This window comes from Chiloscyllium plagiosum, chromosome 31 (genome assembly GCF_004010195.1).
Source record: "Chiloscyllium plagiosum isolate BGI_BamShark_2017 chromosome 31, ASM401019v2, whole genome shotgun sequence".
In the NCBI taxonomy this organism is placed as follows: domain Eukaryota; kingdom Metazoa; phylum Chordata; class Chondrichthyes; order Orectolobiformes; family Hemiscylliidae; genus Chiloscyllium; species Chiloscyllium plagiosum.
In genome coordinates this window covers 10,955,686-10,975,982 of record NC_057740.1, presented here as the reverse complement: position 1 = coordinate 10,975,982, position 20,297 = coordinate 10,955,686, and the positions used below count along the sequence as shown (strand labels likewise).

The 20,297-nt window shown below is 40.7% G+C and overlaps 1 protein-coding gene and 1 long non-coding RNA gene across 5 annotated transcripts in view; one reads left to right on the top strand and one right to left on the bottom strand.

Annotated features, from left to right (window-relative positions):
* The first annotated feature begins 1,599 nt into the window (after positions 1-1,599).
* The window catches only part of LOC122565211 (signal-transducing adaptor protein 1-like), a 67,380-nt gene continuing 48,682 nt past the window's right edge, over positions 1,600-20,297 (top strand). For all 3 annotated transcript variants that reach the window (XM_043720955.1, XM_043720954.1, XM_043720953.1), the window contains exons 1-2: positions 1,600-1,803; positions 18,064-18,135. In XM_043720955.1, the coding sequence (XP_043576890.1) occupies positions 1,714-1,803; positions 18,064-18,135 (162 nt within the window). In that variant the 5' untranslated portion in view covers positions 1,600-1,713. The remainder of the gene's footprint in view (positions 1,804-18,063; positions 18,136-20,297) is intronic.
* Positions 6,785-20,297, bottom strand: part of LOC122565212 — a 67,790-nt gene continuing 54,277 nt past the window's right edge. For both annotated transcript variants that reach the window (XR_006316113.1, XR_006316112.1), the window contains exon 3: positions 6,785-7,088. This is a non-coding gene — a long non-coding RNA (uncharacterized LOC122565212). The remainder of the gene's footprint in view (positions 7,089-20,297) is intronic.

Here is a 20,297-nt window from a genome sequence, read left to right as displayed (position 1 = left end):
CATGCAACACTTGAAGAGAAAAAGAAAGATTTGCATTTACAGAGGAACCTTGATTATCTGGCATTTGAATATCCAAATATCAGATTATCCGGTAAGATTGCAAGGTCCTAATGCTCGGCTAAACTACGTTATCTGGCATTTGATTATCCGGAATTTGATTAACTATACAAAATACTGCCTGCCCATGTCCTTTGGATAATCAAGGTTCCTCTGTATGCAGCAGCACTGATGTCTTTAGGATGTCCCAAAGCCCTTTTAACTCATGAGTTACTTTCTAAATTTCTGTTACTGCTGTAGAATAGGAAACACAGCAGCCAATTTGCTCACACTAAGTTCCCACAAGCTGCAATAGGATAATGACCAGACTATCGATATTGTTGATGTTGAATGAAGAATACATATTCACCAGTACACACAGGAAAACTATTTGCTCTTTTTTTAAACTGTGCTGGGCTTTTAAAGAAGGCAGTTGGATCTTTCTTTAAAATCTCATCAAAAAGATGACACTGTTAAACATGCAGTATCCCCAATACTGACACTGCATCTGCCCAGGTTTCTGTGCTGAGGTGCTTCTGGTAAGATTTGAACCTGCAATCCTCAGCCTCAGAGATGAGAAGTGTTTATACTGAGCCATAAATGAGTCATTTTCAGACGTTTTAATGTATTGTTCATTGTGAGTCAGAACATTTTTGGATTTATGATACTTGCACTGTTATCAAAATGCTGTTTCGGACATTGTTGCAGGAAATGGGTGCAACAGTTGATAAAGGAGAGATTTTCATTTCTTTAGCTTCTTTCACAATCTTAAGGTGGCTCACTGCACTTTAAGGACAATGAAATATTTTTCAAGATCTCAATTAGTCCCTTTCCCCAACTCATTCCACATAGCCCTGCAATAATTTCCTTTCCAAGTATTCCCTTTTGAAATTTATTACTCAATCTGTTTCCATCACATGCAACAGGCAGTACATTCCAGATCATAATTGACTGCCAGTAAAAAAGATATTTCTCTCATCCTCCCCCTGGTTTATTTGCAAAGTTGTTCAAAAACTGTAAGAGAATTTTAAAGTGGTAACATGACCTTATGCAATCATGATTTTAAAGCTGTTCAGTGATCATATTCGTAATTTCTTCATTCTGAGCAGGAATCTTCTCCAATGCCACTACTTCGAAGATGAGCAAAGGACTTATCTCTTGTGTCTTGGCTAATATTTATTCTCCCCATCAACATCACAAGGACAGATTCTATAGCCATTATTATCACATTGCTGTTTGTGAGAACTTGCTGTACACAAATTAGCCGCTGGGTTAAAAATCAGAAACTCTATGATGCTTGCTCCTGTAAATTCCTTTTGAATTCAGGGCTTATTGGAAACATGTCATTTCTATTTTACTCCAAAAGCTACTAGGATTCATGACATAGACTTAGCCTAAACACGCTCTGAGATAAATTCAATAGGTCATATTTCTTCATTCGGGTTGCAAAATCTTTTTGATGGGCATTAATGGTAACCAATCGCTTGGGGCGTCTGTAGTCTGTCATATCTCCCCGGTGCAATCAATTGCAGGCAGGGGCGGGACAGACCTGTCCAACATTGCTCAGGTACAAGTCACTGAAACATTCCAAACTCAAGATACTTCCTGCAACTGAGCATAACTTACTCAGTCTCCGGTCTCTCAGCCAGTTAGTTCGTTCGCACCAATCCAACTACAATGTCATCCCCAAGACCAACACGTCACAGAGCTTTTGTCACCCCTGGCTACTTCGAGGGTTATTTAGAGAAACTAGAATCTAAGAACAAGGTAACTGTATCTCCGATCGAACCATTCTAGTAATTCATTATTGTCATAAATCATGTCCTTATTTGGAAACTGACAAATGCTTTAAGAGGTAATTGACTTGGCTGCTTTTGGGAAAATTGTTACAATTATGTTGTAGCTCGTTCTTTGCTGCCCAACTGGAACATCCGGGATTATGTTTCGAGGGATGGCACATTTTGCTCACAAAATATGCTCACACGGGCAACAAGGAGCTTTAATTATTCTGCTTGAGGTAGTTACAGTTGAGGTGCTGTTAAAGGGGGATTGGCGAGGTAAAAACAATGACTGCAGATGCTGGAAACCAGATTCTGGATCAGTGGTGCTGGAAGAGCACAGCAGTTCAGGCAGCATGGATGCTGTCTGAATTGCTGTGCTCTTCCAGCACCACTGATCCAGAAAGGGGGATTGGCACCTGATGTAGGGGAATCCACGCGTGAACAGAGCCGCAAGTTCATCCAACTAGAGATCAACGTTCATGATGCGAGCTGGACTTTGCTTCACCAACAGTCCAGAATAATCAATCTCACCGAGGAAAGTCCCAACATTACCCCTTCACCACCGCTGGGAAAGCCAATAACTCTGCAGATCCTTCACTGAACCCAGGATTGCTGCCGCCACTGTTCTCCACATTCTACGTCAGGATCGTTTTTAAAGAGGAATTCCGAGAGCTGACCCAAAAACGAGCAATTCAACCTGGGCCTCCTTGTGCAGTTTAAAAAAGACAAATCTTTCTTAAACTCAGACCTCAAAAGATTGCCTCTCAAATGCGTTCTTTGTAAGTTAAGAAGTTGCTTTGGATGCATCTCATAATTTAGGTCCCTAAAGACGAACTTCGTGGTTCTCTGTGGTGTTTCCAGTTTTTGAATATCTCACCCCTTATTGACAATTAGAACTGGTGCAATCCTTACGATTTAGTGTGACAAAATCAGTGCATCAGACAAACACATAGAATGCTGGAGAATCTCAGCAGGGCTGGCAGCATGTCTGTTCAGAAAAAGTCATACAGAACTCGAAATGTTAACTCTCTTTTGCACTCCACAGCCAGACCTTCTGAGTTTCTCCAGCATTCTCAGTATTTGTGTTAGGTTTCCAGTATCCACAGTATTTTATTTTTATTTAAGATCATCCCCTCCTCTGGATGATGTTTTGTTGCCTGAGTGACGTTGATGAATACCCAACAAACTTTACTCCTTACTAATTATGTATTGTTTGGATGCATTGAAGCAATCAGTGTACTCAGATTTCTGCATCATCTGGGTGAATTAACTGGTGGTGTGCCAAGGGTATATATGAGTGAAAAACAAGTTGACCTTCTGAGTGGTAAATCTCTAGAATGATCAATGCTGCTTAGCGACGTCTCTAAGCAGTTAAGGTGTTCATATCAGAGCGATGTACAAGTATTGAATGTGTCCCCCGAGGCTCAGTCCTACTGGGAATGCTACCGTTTCTATTTTACAAAATTGATGGAAGGTGATCACATTTGCAGATGATGCCAAAACTAGATGTGGTGATTGGATCATGAGAGACAGTTAAACTCCAGAAATAGTTGTATGGAGATATACAAGTGGACAGAATGATAGCAGATGAAATTGAAACAACATAATTGTAAAAAGTGACAGGAAAGAAAACTTGGCAACATCATTTTATTTTCTCATCTTTTTTACACAGTCTATACTTCTAATTGTATTTATTTTCACCTTATACATTCAGGAATGTTTCTGATATGACATCATAACTCATTGTTGCCACAAAATTTCCAGTCACATTAACTTGTTGCTCATTCTGTTAGTAGTCATGTACACACATGTTCTTAGCAATTCTTTTTATCTCAAATTTCCCCTGTTCTCAGTTTTTATTTCTTGTGTATACCTCTGACTCACCTGAAACCCCTGCGTATTTTTTGCCCTTCATCTTCCCCTTGTTTAATTTCCTTTCTGTGGCTGGCTTAAGTTTCTTGCAAGGTTGTTTGATTCTACTTAGTTCAAGAACCAACATCTTTCCTGTGGCGGTCCTTTTTTTTTGATCCTGGAAGAACACTATATTTTGTATAGTGCTATTGCTGTTCAGACACCATGCGGCTGAGCCGCCAGTTCAATGCTGGATTAAAAAAGAAGCAAAGATGACAGGAAACTATGAAGCTACGACTGTGTTTGTAATACCAAATATTTCCCAGGCATTGACCAACATTGCCAAGGGTAATTAAATTTCAGAAGCCAATAAAGTCCTCAAAGAAAAAAGAAATAGACAATTTTCATTGTCTCGATTATTAATAAATTACTTGAAGGCAACATTTCTGTCTCCTTTTATCATTTTGCTGATGAATAGGAGGAAATTGAGAGGCAGTGAATGACTGGGTCAAATTTATCAGGATAGGACAATCTTCCACTTATCATAGGATCGCCACAAAGTTAAAAATCACACAGCACCAGGTTATAGACCAACAGGTTTAATTGGAAGCACTAGCATTAGGAGCGGCACTCCTTCATCTGGTGGCAACCACCTGATGAAGGAGTGGCGCTCCGAAAGCTAGTGCTTCCAATTAAGTCTGTTGGGCTATAACCTGATGTTGTGTGATTTTTAACATTGCACACCCCAGTCCAACACCGGCATCTCCAAATCATTGGATCTCTACAGTGTGCAAGCAGACCATTCAGCTCACACTGACCCTCTGAAGAGCATCCCACCCAGATGCACCCCTTATTATCCCTGTAACCCTGCACATCACTGAACATTATGGGCAATTTAGCATGGCCAATCCACCTAACCTGCACATCTTTTAACTGTGAAAAGAAACTGGACCACCCAGAGGAAACCCATGCAGACACAGGAGAATGTGCAAACTCCACACAGACAGTCACCTCAGGCTGGAATTGAACCCGGGTCCCTGGTGCTGTGAGACAGCAGTGCTAGCGACTGTACCACCTGGTGGGTATTATTGGAAAGGTAACAATGATCTACCTGTACTGGAATGGCTTATTCATAACTGGCTAGTTCTGCTGCCCAAGTCATCACACGAACAGGGCATCACTGCAGGAATTCTTCAGGAGCATTCTCAGGCTAACCATATTAATCATATTCAACTACTTCATCCGTCCGTCATAAAAGTGAAGCTGTTTACTAATGTTTCCACAGTGATCAGTTCCATTTACTATTTCCCTGTTAATAAAGCATTCTGTGTCAACCTACAACCTGGAAAACATTCAGATAAGGGCTGACAATCAGCAGCATGTTGTAACTCTAACACAATAACCATCTCTAAAAAGAGAAAACCGGTCCTTCCCTTCCCCCCTCAACCAACACTTGATATTCAAGTGCATTAGCCCCCATCTCCATCACTTTCCTGATTACTACTAACCAGAAAGAAAAGGAAGGAAATGTCATGGGATAGAGAAATCATAATCTATTCCAATGTCAGAATAGATTTCAAAGGAAGTAATGCTTTTTCCAAGTACATGCTGCTTTTGTCCTTCATAATGGCAGAGACCATGTGGTTGGAGGTGCCTTTGAAGTAAATATGGTGTTGACATAGCAATTCCTGTAGAAAGTGATGCTCTGTAGCAATAATGTGGTGATGGTTAAGGGGTGGACACTGAGTATAAAAGTAGTGTTACTGGGAAAGCAGACAGTTTGAGACTATACGTTAGATGTCTTGCATATTGATGTGGAGATGCCAGTATTTGACTGGGGTGGACAAAGTTAAAAATCGCACAATACCAACAGGTTTATCTGGAAGTACAAGCTTTTTTACTATAAACAATTTTTACTATAAATGCTGTATCCTATGATTCTGTCCCGCTAGCTACCTGGCGAAGGAGCAGCGCTCACCTGCCTAATCTATAGATCCAGAAATGAGCTATAGCTAAATTTACCTGGATATTGCCTGGACTGGAGAATTTTGATTCTGAAGATAGATTAGGCAGACTGGGATTGTCTTCCTTGGAGCATAGGAGGCTGAGGCGGACATAACTGAGATGCATACAATTTTGAGGGGCATAGACAGGGTAGACAGGAAGGAACGTTTCCCTTTCATGGAAGGATCAGTGACCAGAAGGCAGAGATTTGAAACAAGGGCAAGAGATTTAGAAGAGATATGTGGGAAAACATTTTTACCTAGTGAACAGTAGGAATCTGGAACTCACCAACTGTGACAGCAGCAGAGGCAGAAATTCTCATAACATTTTAAGAAGGATTTAGATGTGCACTTGTAATGCCAATACAAAGAAGCATATGTTAGTTAAATGCTTACTATTGGCCAGCCAGACTCATTAGGTTGAAAGGCCTTTTGCTGTGCTACAGACCTCTATGACTCTATGGTGGAATGAGCTAACTCAGAGCAGACTGTGTCTACAGCACAGTGACCCAAGGATTCATTGTCTGCTTTTCATGCATTGACAACAGAAGTGCTTTGATCTGCCTTTTAGGTTTATCTTTTGGGTTGATTCTTGTGAATTTCTGGGAATTGACCTGAAATTTGAGCGTGCCATTGAAGATGTAATGTAAGTATCAAACAAGGTGTTTGTGCACTGGGAAATATGAGGAAATGTTTAAGTCAAATTACATTGTCGTTCCAAACTGTAAACCAGTTTGAATAACATAAAATAAAAAGAATATTGAGCTGAATGTGCACTGTTTTAGTAATTAAATTTTGAACTTTTAATTTTATTCCTAGTGTATAAATATAAATTTGATTTTCAAGGTACCTGTTATTTGTTTGTTTGGCAAGACAATTGAGAGGATAAGCTTAAAATGTCTGAATTCAATCAAAAAATTACTCTGTTATGTTTGGAAATATTCCTTCGTCTTATTCCTAGTTTAACCTTTGTTTTCCTTATTTAGTATATCTATTGATTGGATATACCGGCAGAGGTTTAGCCAAAACATTAATCTTTACAATCAAGAAGGGAGAGGTGTTCTGATCTCAACACAGTGCAATTGGACATTGCTAAATATTCTGTTGATTATTATTAACCTGTGGAAATTTTAAAAAAATCTTTATGTAGTAAATCCCTCTTCCCTGATGTTCCCTTTCCTCAAAATGCTGTAATTGACTTTTATTCTTGGGACAAAAGGCAAATGTTTTACGCAAAGACCTAAGCACATTGCTCATTTATTTTGATTAAAAGCTGGCATTCAAAACCTTAGTTTCAGATTCTGGATCACCGGTCAAGTTCAGTCTTGGACCTGGGTAGCTGGAGGGTTTGAACACTGCAGTCAGCTTGCTGACAGTTCATGTTTTTGAAATCTTTCCCTTCAATTAGATGTAGGAACTGAAAGAGAAAGTTGTAAAATATTAACAGGGAAGAACATTTGGCTTATTCTGGGTCATAATTCTAGTATTCTGCCATATCATCCAACTGTTACTGAAGTGATTCTCGACTTTTTAATACCAGTATTCTGTTTTGTCAGTTTATTTTGAGCATTTAGCACACTTTGGAAAGAAGTTCCAAATATTGATCATACATTTGTTGTTTTACTAGTGTTCCTTTGCCTTATATCTTAGAAGAAAAGAAGTTGTATTTCTATAGAACATTTCACAGCTTCAGGAGATCCTAAAGAACTTTGTTGCCAGTGAAGTGGTTTTTGACGTCAAAGTTATAATGTGGGAAACTCAGTATCCAGCGTTTGTACAGCAACACCACACAAGCAATAATACAGTAAATGACCAGATGATCTGTTTACATTTTCGTTGAGAAAGAACTGTCGGCCATAAACCATGTAAAGTATGTGGATGAATCAATATGAAGAAAGCTTTAATCTATTTCCTGTCTTCCTGTATGATCTGAGAGTTTTTGATACTGACAGCAGATCATACAGCAGACAACAAAACTGGCAGTAGAAATATAAAATCCATCCAAAAACTTATTTAAGAGAAAGAATAGAAGTTTATAGCAAATAGTTTATCAAACCACACGCTGAAGTAAAAGACATAATGCTGCAGACACTGGAAATCTGAAATTAAAAAAATACACAAAGTATTGGACACACTCAGGTAGCTCGGCAAACTCCATGGAAAAAAGGAAAACAAAAATTGCCATTTGAGATAATGTGACCCCTTTGCCCAAAATGGCAGAGGGTTAAAAGACCTGAAACATGAACCTTTCTCCTTTCTCTACAGATGCTGTCTGATCTGCTGGGTGTTACCAGCATTCTCCGTCATTGAGTCACATTATGAAATATGATCTCTATTTTGGCCCTGCGAGGTATTCTGTTTGTCATTATGTGATCAAATAGACATACAGTCTCCATGCAGATTGTTGTGACGTTAGAATGACAGGCCCTGTGCAAGTCAGGTTTTCTTTCAATAGAAACAGAACATGCTAGAAATACTCAGCAAGTCTGACGGCAGTAACCTTTTGGATCGGACATCTTTCATCTGAACTGTTTTGTTTAACTGGAATCACCGTGTCAGGCATTTTATATGAAACTGCAGTCACAGTGACAATCTGGGGAAACTTGCAGAGAAACTGTGTTGAGGTGTTTGTTCCATTTGAAAATATATCTTTCAAAAAGGGCCACTTGTCACAAAACATCTGCTTTCATTTTAACTTAAAAATGTAAGTCAGGACTTTTTTGTTTGCCAAGTGGGAGATGGTGCTGGGAAATGGAATACTTTCCATGATCAAAACCTATGTCAGTGCCAAGCATTTGCTGGTTGTCTTGCTTTGGTTAGATAGAAAATAAAGTTTCTTCCATCATATTTTATCAAGCACTCTGGGCTAGGTACAGTATAAGATAAATGCAGAGTAAATCCTCCTGTACTGTCACCAGGCAAACAGACTGCTCCCTACTGAACCAGTCGGACATATTATCCAGTTTCCAACCAGCCATCAGTATGGCTTCAGAATGAGGTGGCCAGTTTTGACTAAAACAAAGGCAACATTTTTCCTTTGTTGTATATTTAATCAGGTAATTAATGATCTGTATTACATATTTAATGCAAGTCAGTGGAGAGTTGGAGCTCCCACACCTTGGTTTGGACTGCATTTTTACTTAGAGATTAAAGCCCATTTCCTGATCAGCGTTTGAAACAAAGCTTCATGGGTCAAAGGTTTTGTAATATAGGTGCGGCAACATTCTCAGCAATCAATGACACAGTAGATAGAACTTACAGAAAAGAAATAGGTCATTCAGCCTATCTAACATGTCTTGATTTATTTATGTTCCATCCATTAATTGCTAATCTGAGCCTATTTGCATCACCTTCTCTCCCTCTCTCCCTTTCTCCCTCATATATTTATCTAGTTTCCTCTTAAGTGCATCAAGAGCATTGACTATGAAGAAAGGTTAAAAAGACTAGGATTGTTTTCACTGAAAAGACAGCAGATAAGAGGAGAGCTGATAGAGGTCTGCAGAATATTGAAAGGCATAGACAGGGTGGATAGTCAGAGGCTTTTTCTCAGGGATGGAGTCTCAAATATGTGGGGCCACAGCTTCAAGGTGAGAGGGGGAAGTTTAAGGGAGATGTGCGGGGGATGTTTTCATGCAGAGAGTGGCAGGAGTCTGGAACGCACTGCCAGAAGAAGTGGTGAAAGCCAGCATGTTGGTGACATTTAAGAGTCATCTGGATGGTTACATCAATAGGGAGGGAGAGAGGGATACGGACCAAATAAGGGCAGAAGGTTTGTTTTGTAGTTTAGTTAGGGCATGATGATTGGCACAGGCTTGGAGGGCCAAAGAGCCTGTTCCTGTGCTGTACGTCTCTTTTATTGTTTTTGTCCTTTGATTGCTGGTAACATCAGAAATTCCTTCTTGCAAAGTCCCTTCTAACCACTTTCTGCATTGTTCCTTATTGGATTTATTAGTGACCATAATATATTGATTGTCTCTAGTTTTGGACTTGTCCAAAAATGTAGGCATCATCTTTGCTTCTGCCTTATCCCTCTGGAAACCCCTTTTAGACAACCCCTCATCCTTATCATTCTTTAACAAGGAGCTCCCCAGTCTATTCAATATTTCTTCATATTTCTAACTGCTCAGTTCTCATTATTGTGCTTGCAAATCTTTCTGCACCTTCCCTAGTACCTCTGCATTCCTATATTAATAGTTAAATAGTTCTTTTGGACTTTTCATGTAAACAAATCAAGTTTAATTTCCATCATTAAGTAGTTCTCAGTATTGTTCTTGTAAGTCTTTCTGCACTTTCCCTGGGCCTCTACGTTCATGTAGTTAATAGTTTAACAGTTTCTTTGGATTTTTCATGTAAATAAGTAAGATTTAATTTTCGTCATTAAATTACATAAAGAGAAACAGAGCAAATGTGTGAAAACATTCAGATCAACTCTGATTTTAACTTGGGGACGAGATAAGTTGGTGGGAATGGAGTAGTCAGATCTCTAGAATTGGTTAATCATGAGGCCTGGAGAACATTTACTTCCAAGCCTTTATTGCTTGATTTACATCAGTCAGCTGCTTTTGAACCATGTGGAGTCAGCCGTAAGTAACCATGATAGTTTTAACTGCCAGATCGTGCTGACTGAGTTAAAGTCATTGTTTTTGGTTCTAATAAGCACAGGCGGAAACTGGTTGGGCCCTTGTCAATCTAGATGAGATAGTTTCTTATAGTTTTGTGTACACTACTGCGCAAGATTGCAAAGGTCACCTAACATATCCTTGACAAAAATATTTTAGACACAACCACTATAAATAAAATCAATGTCATCGTTTCTTAACAAATCTGAGCTGGCTTTTCTTAATTATGCCCTGTTCACCAAGGTTTAATGGGATTTCTTTTCAGTCATTGGTAAACAATAGATTGGTAAGCCAGTTTATTTAGTGGGATTTTTAATTATTTTGGACCTATTTGTTTCCATTATCAGAACCATAATACAGACTGAAGTCAGACAAGAAATGTCAAATCCTGCATACAGTTTCATGCTTCTCCTAAGAGGCTGGATCAGAAGGTTAAGTAAACCATAACTTGTGAATTCCTTTCTCCCAGCTCCATATGATCCTATGTTTTAAAAGGAGCTAATTTAACAAAGCTTCCTTGAATTAACAAAGAGTGAGTTTGTTCATTATTAAAGGTGAGAAACATTAGTAATGCGGCATAAATACAGACAGATTAGATATAAGGTCAGTCCAGTAACATAAAAGTAAAAGCAAAAGATATGCAGGTCAGGCTGAATTGTTCACGAAGAGTGGATAGTTGAATGTTGTAGCTGTTTCTGTGGAGTTTGCCAGCAACATTAATTTTGGCAGTCAGTTTCATTGTGCTTGGTTTGCAAGTTGGTTGAGATTCTGTTCTGATTTCCTTTGAACACGATTGAATTCCAGCATTCAGGGTGAGAGTGTGTGCTTTTGGTGTTCTGATTTCCATTTGGTTCACATGGCATTGAGTGGGTCTTAACCTGTAACACAGGGGTAACTAGGAGATGGTTCTTTAAGTGTGTCCTTCGAATCCAGGCTAGTACACATGAGAGCAATCAGTCCCACTAAGACACTCCAATCAGATGAAACTGGTTTTCCAACTGCTGTCCTTGTGTACTCTTCAAATGGAAAAACACAAAATGTCTTTTGATGTGGTGGACATCAATTTCTGAAAGGTAATTGATATGGTGCCACACAACCAACATATGAGCAAAGTTTCAATTTGTAGAATAAAAAGGGATACAAATTTGAATGGAAGGTTGGATCTGGGATAAAGTGGGTGAAGGGGAAATGAGGAAACTGGTGAAATCCACATTGATCCCATGTGGTTAGGGCCAGCATTCCATTGTCATTTCTGATTGCCTGTTGAAACTCTATGCTAGCTTTCAGTGTTTTGTGCTCTGAAGTCCCAAAGCGCCTTTGTGTTGTAACTTTCTGCACTTTCTCTCCATTTAAATAATATTCTGTTTTTCTGTTCTGTTTCAAAATGAACAACTTCACATTTTCCCACATTACATTATTTTTTCCAACCGTTTTTCCATTTTTTTAACCTATCAGTATCTCCATGTAAACTACTTGTATCCCTCTCTCAACCTGTCTTTCCACCTATTTTGTGTTGTCTACGAATTTGTCTACAATACATTCTTTTCCTTCCTCCAAGTTATCAACATATATTGTGTGTGGTCCCTGTGGAACTCCACTGGTTATGTCTTGCCAACCTGAAAAAGAGCCCCTTAACCCATCTTACTGTTTCTGTTAAAGTACCTATTTGAGACCGCTCAGGAAATCCCTGATGGACTCAACCTGTAAGCCTCTCTTGGTTTGTCCCACACATTGTACTCTGTGGTAGTCTGGAATATAAAAATCTTACAGATAGTGTAGTTTAAGTTATTATCTTTATTTACCAAAGGCATCAATGTTATACTATAACATAGATACCAACAAACCAGGCTTGAGCTAAGGTTCTAAAACCTTTAGCAGATTAGCAGCGCCAGCTCTTACCTCGAAGAGCTCTCTCAGGCTACTCGCCTTATTGCTGCAAACAAGCTGTTTTTATACAGAGTTTGGTATTAAAATTACAAAAACACCACATGTCCTTAATCAGATAAACAGCAACAAAATGGCAAAAGTTTGCAGAGGAAGAGAAACTCTTGGCAGGTGTGAGTATGCTTGACTAATTAAGCTACATGCACATCATCATTCTGAATTGTGAGGAGATAGATTAGAATTTCAGAAGAACATGGGCCAGTTAGTCCAATGAGTGAATGAGTGGCAAATGACATTCAATGCAAAGAAATGGAAGGGGATTCATTTTGATAGAAAAAAAACATGGAGAGACAATACAAAATAAAGAATGTAAACCTTAGTGAGTTGTGGGAGCAGAAGGCCCTGGGTGTATATTTCATTGATGGTGGCAGGACAGGTTGAGAGCAGTGAATAAAGCATGGTGGCACGGTGGCTCAGTGGTTAGCACTGCTACCTCACAATGCCAGAGATCCGGGTTGAATTCCAGCCTTGGGCGACTGTCTGTGTGGAGTTTGCACAGTCTCCCTGTGTCTGTGTGGGTTTCCTCCCAGTTCACAGATGTTCACGTTAGGTGAATTTGCTGTGTTCAGGGATGCATAGGCAAGATGCATTAGTCAGGAGGAAATATAGAGTAGGGGAATGGGTCTGGGAGAGTTACTTTTCGGAGGATCAGTGTGGACTTGTTGGGCCGAAGGACCTATTTCCACACTGTAGGGATTCTAATTCTAATATGGTATCCTATTAGAAATATAAGAGCAAGGACATTATGTTGAACTTGTGTAAGACTCAAGTTTAGCCTCAGCTTGAGCATTATGTTCAGGCATTACAATATGAAAAATGTGAAGGCATCAGAGAGATTAGAAAATACGTTTACTAGAATGATTCCAAGGATAAGGAATTTCAGTTACAAAGATAGATTGGAGAAATTGGAAAAGTTTTTCTTGGAGAAGAATAGACTGGGAGGAGAGTTGGTAGAGGTAATCAGAATCATGGTGGGGCTGGATGGATTTTGAATGGTGAGACTGTTTGTTTCTCTTTGTGAAAGAATCTAAATTTAAAATAATTGGCAAAGGAAGCAGATAGACATGAAGATAAGCTCTGGGTGGGTTACTGTTTGGAGGATTGGTGTGGACTTGTTGGGCCGAAGGGCCTGTTTCCATACTGTAGGGAATCTGATCTGATCACTATTCCTAAAGTAATCCCCTACTGAAACTTCAACCACCTGGCCGGGCTCATGCCCCAACACTAGGTCCAGTATGACCCCTTCCCAAGTTGGACTATTTACATGCGCTCTAGAAAACCCTTCTGGATGCTCCTTACAAATTCTGCTCTATCTAGACCTCTAACACTAAGTGAATCCCAGTCAATGTAGGGAAAGCTAAACTTTCCTATCATCAACACCCTGTTGCTACTACATCTTTCCATAATCTGTTTACATATTTGTATCTCTATCTCATGCTTGCTGTTGGGAGGCCTGTAGTACAGCCCCAACATTGTTAGTGCACCCTTCCTATTTCTGAGCTCTACCTCTGTTGGCTCACTGCTCGAGTCCTCTATAATGCCCTCCTTCAGCACAGCTATGATATCCTCTCTGAATGGTAATGCAACTCCTTTTATCTCCCTCTCTATTCCATCTGAAGCATCCTGGGATATTTAGTTGCCAATCATGCTCTTCCCTCAACCAAATCTCAGAATTAGCAATAACATCATACTCCCAAGTAATAATCCAAGCCCTAAGTTCATCTGCCTTACCTGCTACACTTATTGCATTAAAACAAATGCACCTCAGACCACCCGTCCCTTTGCTTTCATCATCTGCTCCCTGCCTACTCTTCCCCTTAGTCACGCTGACTTAATTATCTCGTTCACTATAGGCTTTATTTACTACTCCTTACTGTGCACTAACCTCCTCAATTGGTTCGCATCGCCCTGCCACATTAGTTTAAACCCTCCCCAACAAAGTTAGCAAAAGCACCACCAAGGACATTGGTTCCAGTCTGGCCTAGATGTAGACTGTCCAATTTGTAACAGTCCCTCGTCCCCCAGAATCGGTCCCAATGTCCCAAAAATCTGAACCGAAACCCTCCCTCCTGCACTATCTCTCAAGCCACTCATTCATGCTGCCTATTCTGTCATTTCTACTCTGACTAGCACGTGACACTGGTGACAATCTGGAGGTTACTACCTCTCGGGTCCTACTTTTTAACTTGGCTCCTAACTCTGTAAATTCTGCTTGGAGGAACTCATCTCATTTTTTAAGACCTATATCATGGGTGCCTATATGCACCACGACAGCTGGCTGTTCACCCTCCCCCTTCAGAATGTCCTGCAGCCAATCTGAGACATTCCTGACCCATGTACCTGGGAGGCAACATACCATTTGGGTGTCTCGTTTTTGACCATGGAACTGCCTATCTACTCCACTTACAATTGAATCCCCTATGACTATAGCCCTTCCACTCTTTTTCCCATCCTTCTGTACAGAGAGCCAGCCATGGTGCCTTGAACTTGGCTACTGCTGCCTTTCCCTAGTGAGCCATCTCCCCCAACAATATCCAAAATGGTATGCCTATTTTGGAGGGAGATGACCGCGGGGGACACCTGCACTGCCTTCCTGCTCTTTCTCTGCAGTTTGGTCACCCATTCCCTTTCTCCCTCAGCAATCCTAATTTGCGGTGTGACCAATTCACTAAACATGTTATCCACGATCTCCTCAGCATCGCAGATGCTCCAAACTGAGTCCAGCCGCAGCTCCATAGCCGTCATGTGGTATAACAAGCTGGACACACTTCCTGCATGTGAAGGAGTGAGGGACACAGCCGTATCCTTGAGCTCCCACATTGAGCAAGAGGAGCATAAACACGTGTTTGAGATCTCCTGCCATTTTTTACTCTTAAGCTTAACTTAGTCCTACTACAATATCAAATAATAGATAAACAAAGAAGGAATAAAAAGAATTTTTTTTTGCCAATCACATGATAAAAAAAAAGAAAAGCCTTAACAACAAACCACAAAGTCTTTTTTTTGGTTAGAGGAGGAGGCTGGGTGGTGGGGTGGGGGATTGCGGTGTTGGGGGAGACACTACACGTATAGTGTCTCAGGTTCAGCTGCTGCCCAAATATATTAGTTCACTCACCTTCCCAAAGCGCAATTTGACTCTTCCCATGCAGCTCCGCTGCCAAAATGAAAGGGAACTTTACCGGCAGCTCCCTGGTCCTCACTCTCACCATTGTTGCTGAAAATGGAGCAGTAACGGGGCTTGGTTTAGCTCAGTTTACTGGCTGGCTGCTTTGTAATAAAGTGACATATGGGGTAGGTTCAATTCGCACACAGCCTGAGGCTATCATGTGCTGTTAAGGTACAGGAGGGAAAGACCACTGTTTGAACTCCCTCTGCTGAAGTTAAGTGGGGTCTGTTCAGTTATTGGACCTTCCTGGTGTCTCAAATATACAGAAATATAACCTTGCATAAATAAGAAATGTCTTGGGTTTGTTTGTTGGATAGAGACAAACTCCAATGTTTGTTTTGTTCCTTCATATGCTACAGTACAGAACTGAACTGTTTTAGTGACTGTGTGTGTAAGATATTTTTATGAATAAAATATATTGTTGAAAGTAAAAAAAGCTCTACGTTCTCAACCTCGTCTCTCATTTGAGGAGTGGTGAAACCTCAGATTAAACCTACACAAGTTGTCTCTCTCTAATTATGGAGTCCTATGGTCCTTTAAGAGTGCGAGAACTTTACTTTGGGGCTCAGTTGGCTGGACAGTTGGTTTGCAAGACAGTGATGCCAACAGAGTGGGCTCAATTCTCACACCAGCTAAGATTACCATGTAGCACTGTCCTTCTCAATATCTCCCCTCAGCTGATACATAATGAATCTCAGGGTAATCCACCACCAGTCAGATCTGTATGAGAGAGCAGCCCTATAGTCCTCTGTGGCTATGACGACTTTATTGTTACTGGCCTTTGCTCAAGACATTCTCATGGCACACCTTCCATTGAGCAGAAGCAGAGGTGCAAATCAGACAGTGGCAGAAATATGCATGTTCTTCTTGAGCTGCCACCAGAATGTCTTTGACGTCCGAGTGCAGGTGATGATATACAGGACATCAAATTCGACATTGGCTGCAAACCAAAATTCATCTTCCTATTGTCCACTTTGTACACTGTGCATCCAGATCTGAACCTCTCTCCTTGCCACTCCCCCACCTCCACTGTCTTTCAGTGGTTACTGCTGCTTAGAAACTCTAGTAAGGAATGTAGCTGATGATCATAGACTTTGGTGGTAATTGACTGCTATTTAATAACACAATTACGTACACTTTGTATAATTCGTCTGGAGCTAAAATGATTTCTAACTAAATTCAAATTTGGTTAACTCATTTATGAGAAGAAAATAATGATTGACTGATAAATCTAAGAGTCATTGTTTAATCTTCCTGGTTCTAGCAATCATTAATCTCTTGTTTATAGGGGTCATTTTCGGGCTGATGGATATCAACTGTTCAAAATGTTCCAGGCAAAAATGTGCTTACATTAGCTCAGATTTAGTTTTAATATTGATCACATCTGTAATTGTAGCACTATGGGATATAATAAACCACAATAAAATTTTCTCGCTTCCTCACAGCCCGATTGTTCTTGAGATGAAGTTTCCTCCTCTTCCCAATCCCTCTCCCTTTTTGAGCTAACAGTACACTATGGCTCCTTACAAGAATGGATGGGATGAGAACAATATGAAGCAGCCTCTGATTGCCTGACCATATCCAACCCGACATTTCTTACAGGTCTTTGAGAAGGGGATTCAAATTTACAGATTTCTCAGAGCTTATTTAAGTTTGGAGTTGCTGAAATAACTAACTGGATGAGAAGACTGAACTTTGTCCTGTTTCTTGAACTATAAAATAATGAGCCCACTTTGCTACAAAGATACCAACATGTGGCACTGAATTGTACAGAGGTCCAAAATTGACCCCCTAGGCTGAGTTGGCTAATCTTCGAGGAGAAAGTGAGGACTGCAGATACTAGAGATCAGAGCTGAAAATGTATTGCTGGAAAAGCGCAGCAGGTCAGGCAGCGTCCAAGGAGCAGGAGAATCGACGTTTCGGGCATGATTCCTGAAGAAGAGCTCATGCCCGAAACATCGATTCTCCTGCTCCTTGGATGCTGCCTGACCTGCTGCGCTTTTCCAGCAACACATTTTCAGCTCTGAGTTGGCTAATCGCAATTGGAACAGCAGTTTGAATGCCACAAGTGCCTTTTGGTGCATGTGGGTTAAGGCAAGAACATGAAGTCAGTTGTGCATGGATATCAGGGGAGGGCTGGATTGGGCTTAGCTGGCCTGTTCTGGCCTCCATTCACTATGTTGCCATTTGATGTACATCTTCATTTAACAGAAATGGAACTGGCACATTTGTGGTTGAATAGCCCAATGTGGCTCGCTGCCAGGTCTTGCACTGAAAAATGACCACTCCAGGTGAGAAATGGGAGCTGTGAACCATCATCTAGGAAGAGTCAGCACCTTCAGTAGATAGAGATTGAAAATTGGATTGAAAGTTTGCTTCGGTGTTGACCCAGACAGACAGGCTTGACTGATGAAGTGGTTTTCCAGTGAAGGCAGGAGGTAGTGGATAACTATTTTCTATGGTTCCCAGCAATGAACTCAAATCAAAGTGAGAGTCCCATTCAGCCTCTAAAGTAATGCCAGTGAATTAAACTACTTGCGTTTCTCACAGTAGTGGTGAGGAGTGGGTGTGGAAATCGAGCTATGAGTGTTGAATAGAAAAGCGAGAGAAAATACATTAAAGAAACACATTTCTTTGCTTAACATACAATTTTCTTTTGACAGAAATACAAGAAGTACTGGGCTGTGCTAAGAGGGAACCATCTTTATTTCCAGGTGACATGCCGAGATCCAATGGTAGGTTCCTGTGTGATTCCGATTACTTGTACCGTATCATAAAAAACGCAATGTGAATAAGCAAGCTGTTTAATTCTTTTAAGAGTGTTGATTGGGGTCTGGGGAAGGGGACAATGCTGGAGAGACTCCCTTTTACTTGCTAAAATGAGGAGTATAAAAAAATGTCACCACTAGCCATTATATAGTATAAGCCATTTTTAATAAGTTATCTTTTTACTTGGATCTTAAAAAGAATAGCTTCGACCATAAGTATGTAGTGAAACATGTTCAAGACTTTTAGGGTATTATTGCTAGACTATTAATCTAGAAACTTGGTGAATGTTCTGGGGACCTGGGTTCAATTCCTACCATGGCAGGTTGTGGAATTTGAATTCAATAAAAATCTGGAAATAAGAATCTAATAATGACCGTGAATCTGTTGTTAATTACTGTAAAAACCACCTGGTGTGCCTCAGGGAAGGAAATCTGCCATCCTTACCTGGTCTGGCCTACATGTGACTCCAGACCCACAGCAAAGTGGTTGACTCTTAACTGCCCTCTGGGTAATTAAGGATTGGTGATAAATGCTGTCCTAGTCAGAGCTGTCCATATTCTGTGAGTAAATTGAAACAAAACCTATCACCTCATCCAGCCAGAAAACCTATAGTGCCATCCATCAAAATATTCAATTGTTCCAGAACCTATTTTTATAACTCTGCATTGCCTTGTTAGACTACTGATACAATAGTAACCTCAAAGAAAAATTCTCAGATTCTCCAAGGTCAACATTCAGGAAAAGACTTTTAATCTGATTGGGATATTTACTCATTCTACACAATGACAAATTGACAAGGTGCCCAGGTATGTGAGGGACTTACGGGTTGATTTATAAATAGATATTATCTTGGCTTCAGAAAAGGCTTACACCTGCTCTGCCTTCATTACGAAAATGAATGCTTCTTTCAACGGAGCTATTGTTCTTCAGTAATCTTGTCACTAGCCTCTTTGACAGTTGCAATTTTAAATTTAATAATGAACACCATTTCTATTACAAAGTTGTCTTCGACTCAGTTGAATTCAGCCGTTGTAATGGTATCTTGATTGGGTGGTGGGTAGTGCAGCCTGTATGTTGGAGAATGCAGATGTGATGCCCCCTTTATTGAAGACTCTTTGCAACTTCTATTGTGGAATTTCTCCTGCTTATCCCGTGCAGCTCCATTTTAACCTGAAAAAGAATGGTGTCTCAGGGTCAGGTGGGATAGTCTCAAGTCAGGAGCATCTAATTTCCTGACGTTAACTGGCCTCCAATCTATCCACTTCCTGAAACCAGGGTTGGGTGAGCAGGGAACCCATTTCAAGTTGTTTTGGAATTTATCCACTCTACCTGAAGTCCCTCTTTCCCCTGTTTCCTATTTACAGCCTCTCAGTCTGGTATTAGTAGACCACCTGATAGATCCTGGTTCCCAGTTGATCCTCCTCTTCGTCATGTCACCTTGCCCAATGCCTGGTATGTCTTATTGATGTGGATTTCACTGACCAGCTTATTCATCATATCTGCAAGTCAGGTTTACCCCTGGGCTGGGAACTGATTGTTAATTCATTCACACGTCGAAGGCATCACTGGCCGTCCCAAAGGCAATTAAGAGTCAGCCACGTTTCTGTGGGTCTGGAGTCACATGAGGGGAGAACACACTGGATATGGTTAACACAAACATCCCCAACACATACAAGGCAGAACCCTCAGACCCAACCCCTCCAACCGCAACAAGGACAGAACGCCCCTGGTGCCGATTTTGCCTGTCCTCGGATGCTGCCCGAATTGCTGTGCTCTTCCAGCACCACTGATCCAGAATCCATACAAGGCAGAACCCCGGCCCCGCCTCAGTTTCTCAGACCACATCTCTGTTATGCTAATCCCAGCATACAGACAGCTCATCAGGCATGTCAAACCAGTTCGGTAGCAGGTAAAACCTGGCTAGCAGAACCATTTCTGCTCTTCAAGAGTGCCTTGAGCGCACTGACTTGAGTATGTTCAGGGAGGCGGCAACCGATGGCGATTCCATCAACTTAGAGGAGTACATGGCTAGTGCATTGACGACATCACTGTGTCCAAGACCATCAGTTCTCGCCCCAACCAGAAGCCATGGGTGACCACAAAGGTGTGCATGCTGCTGAGGATCCAT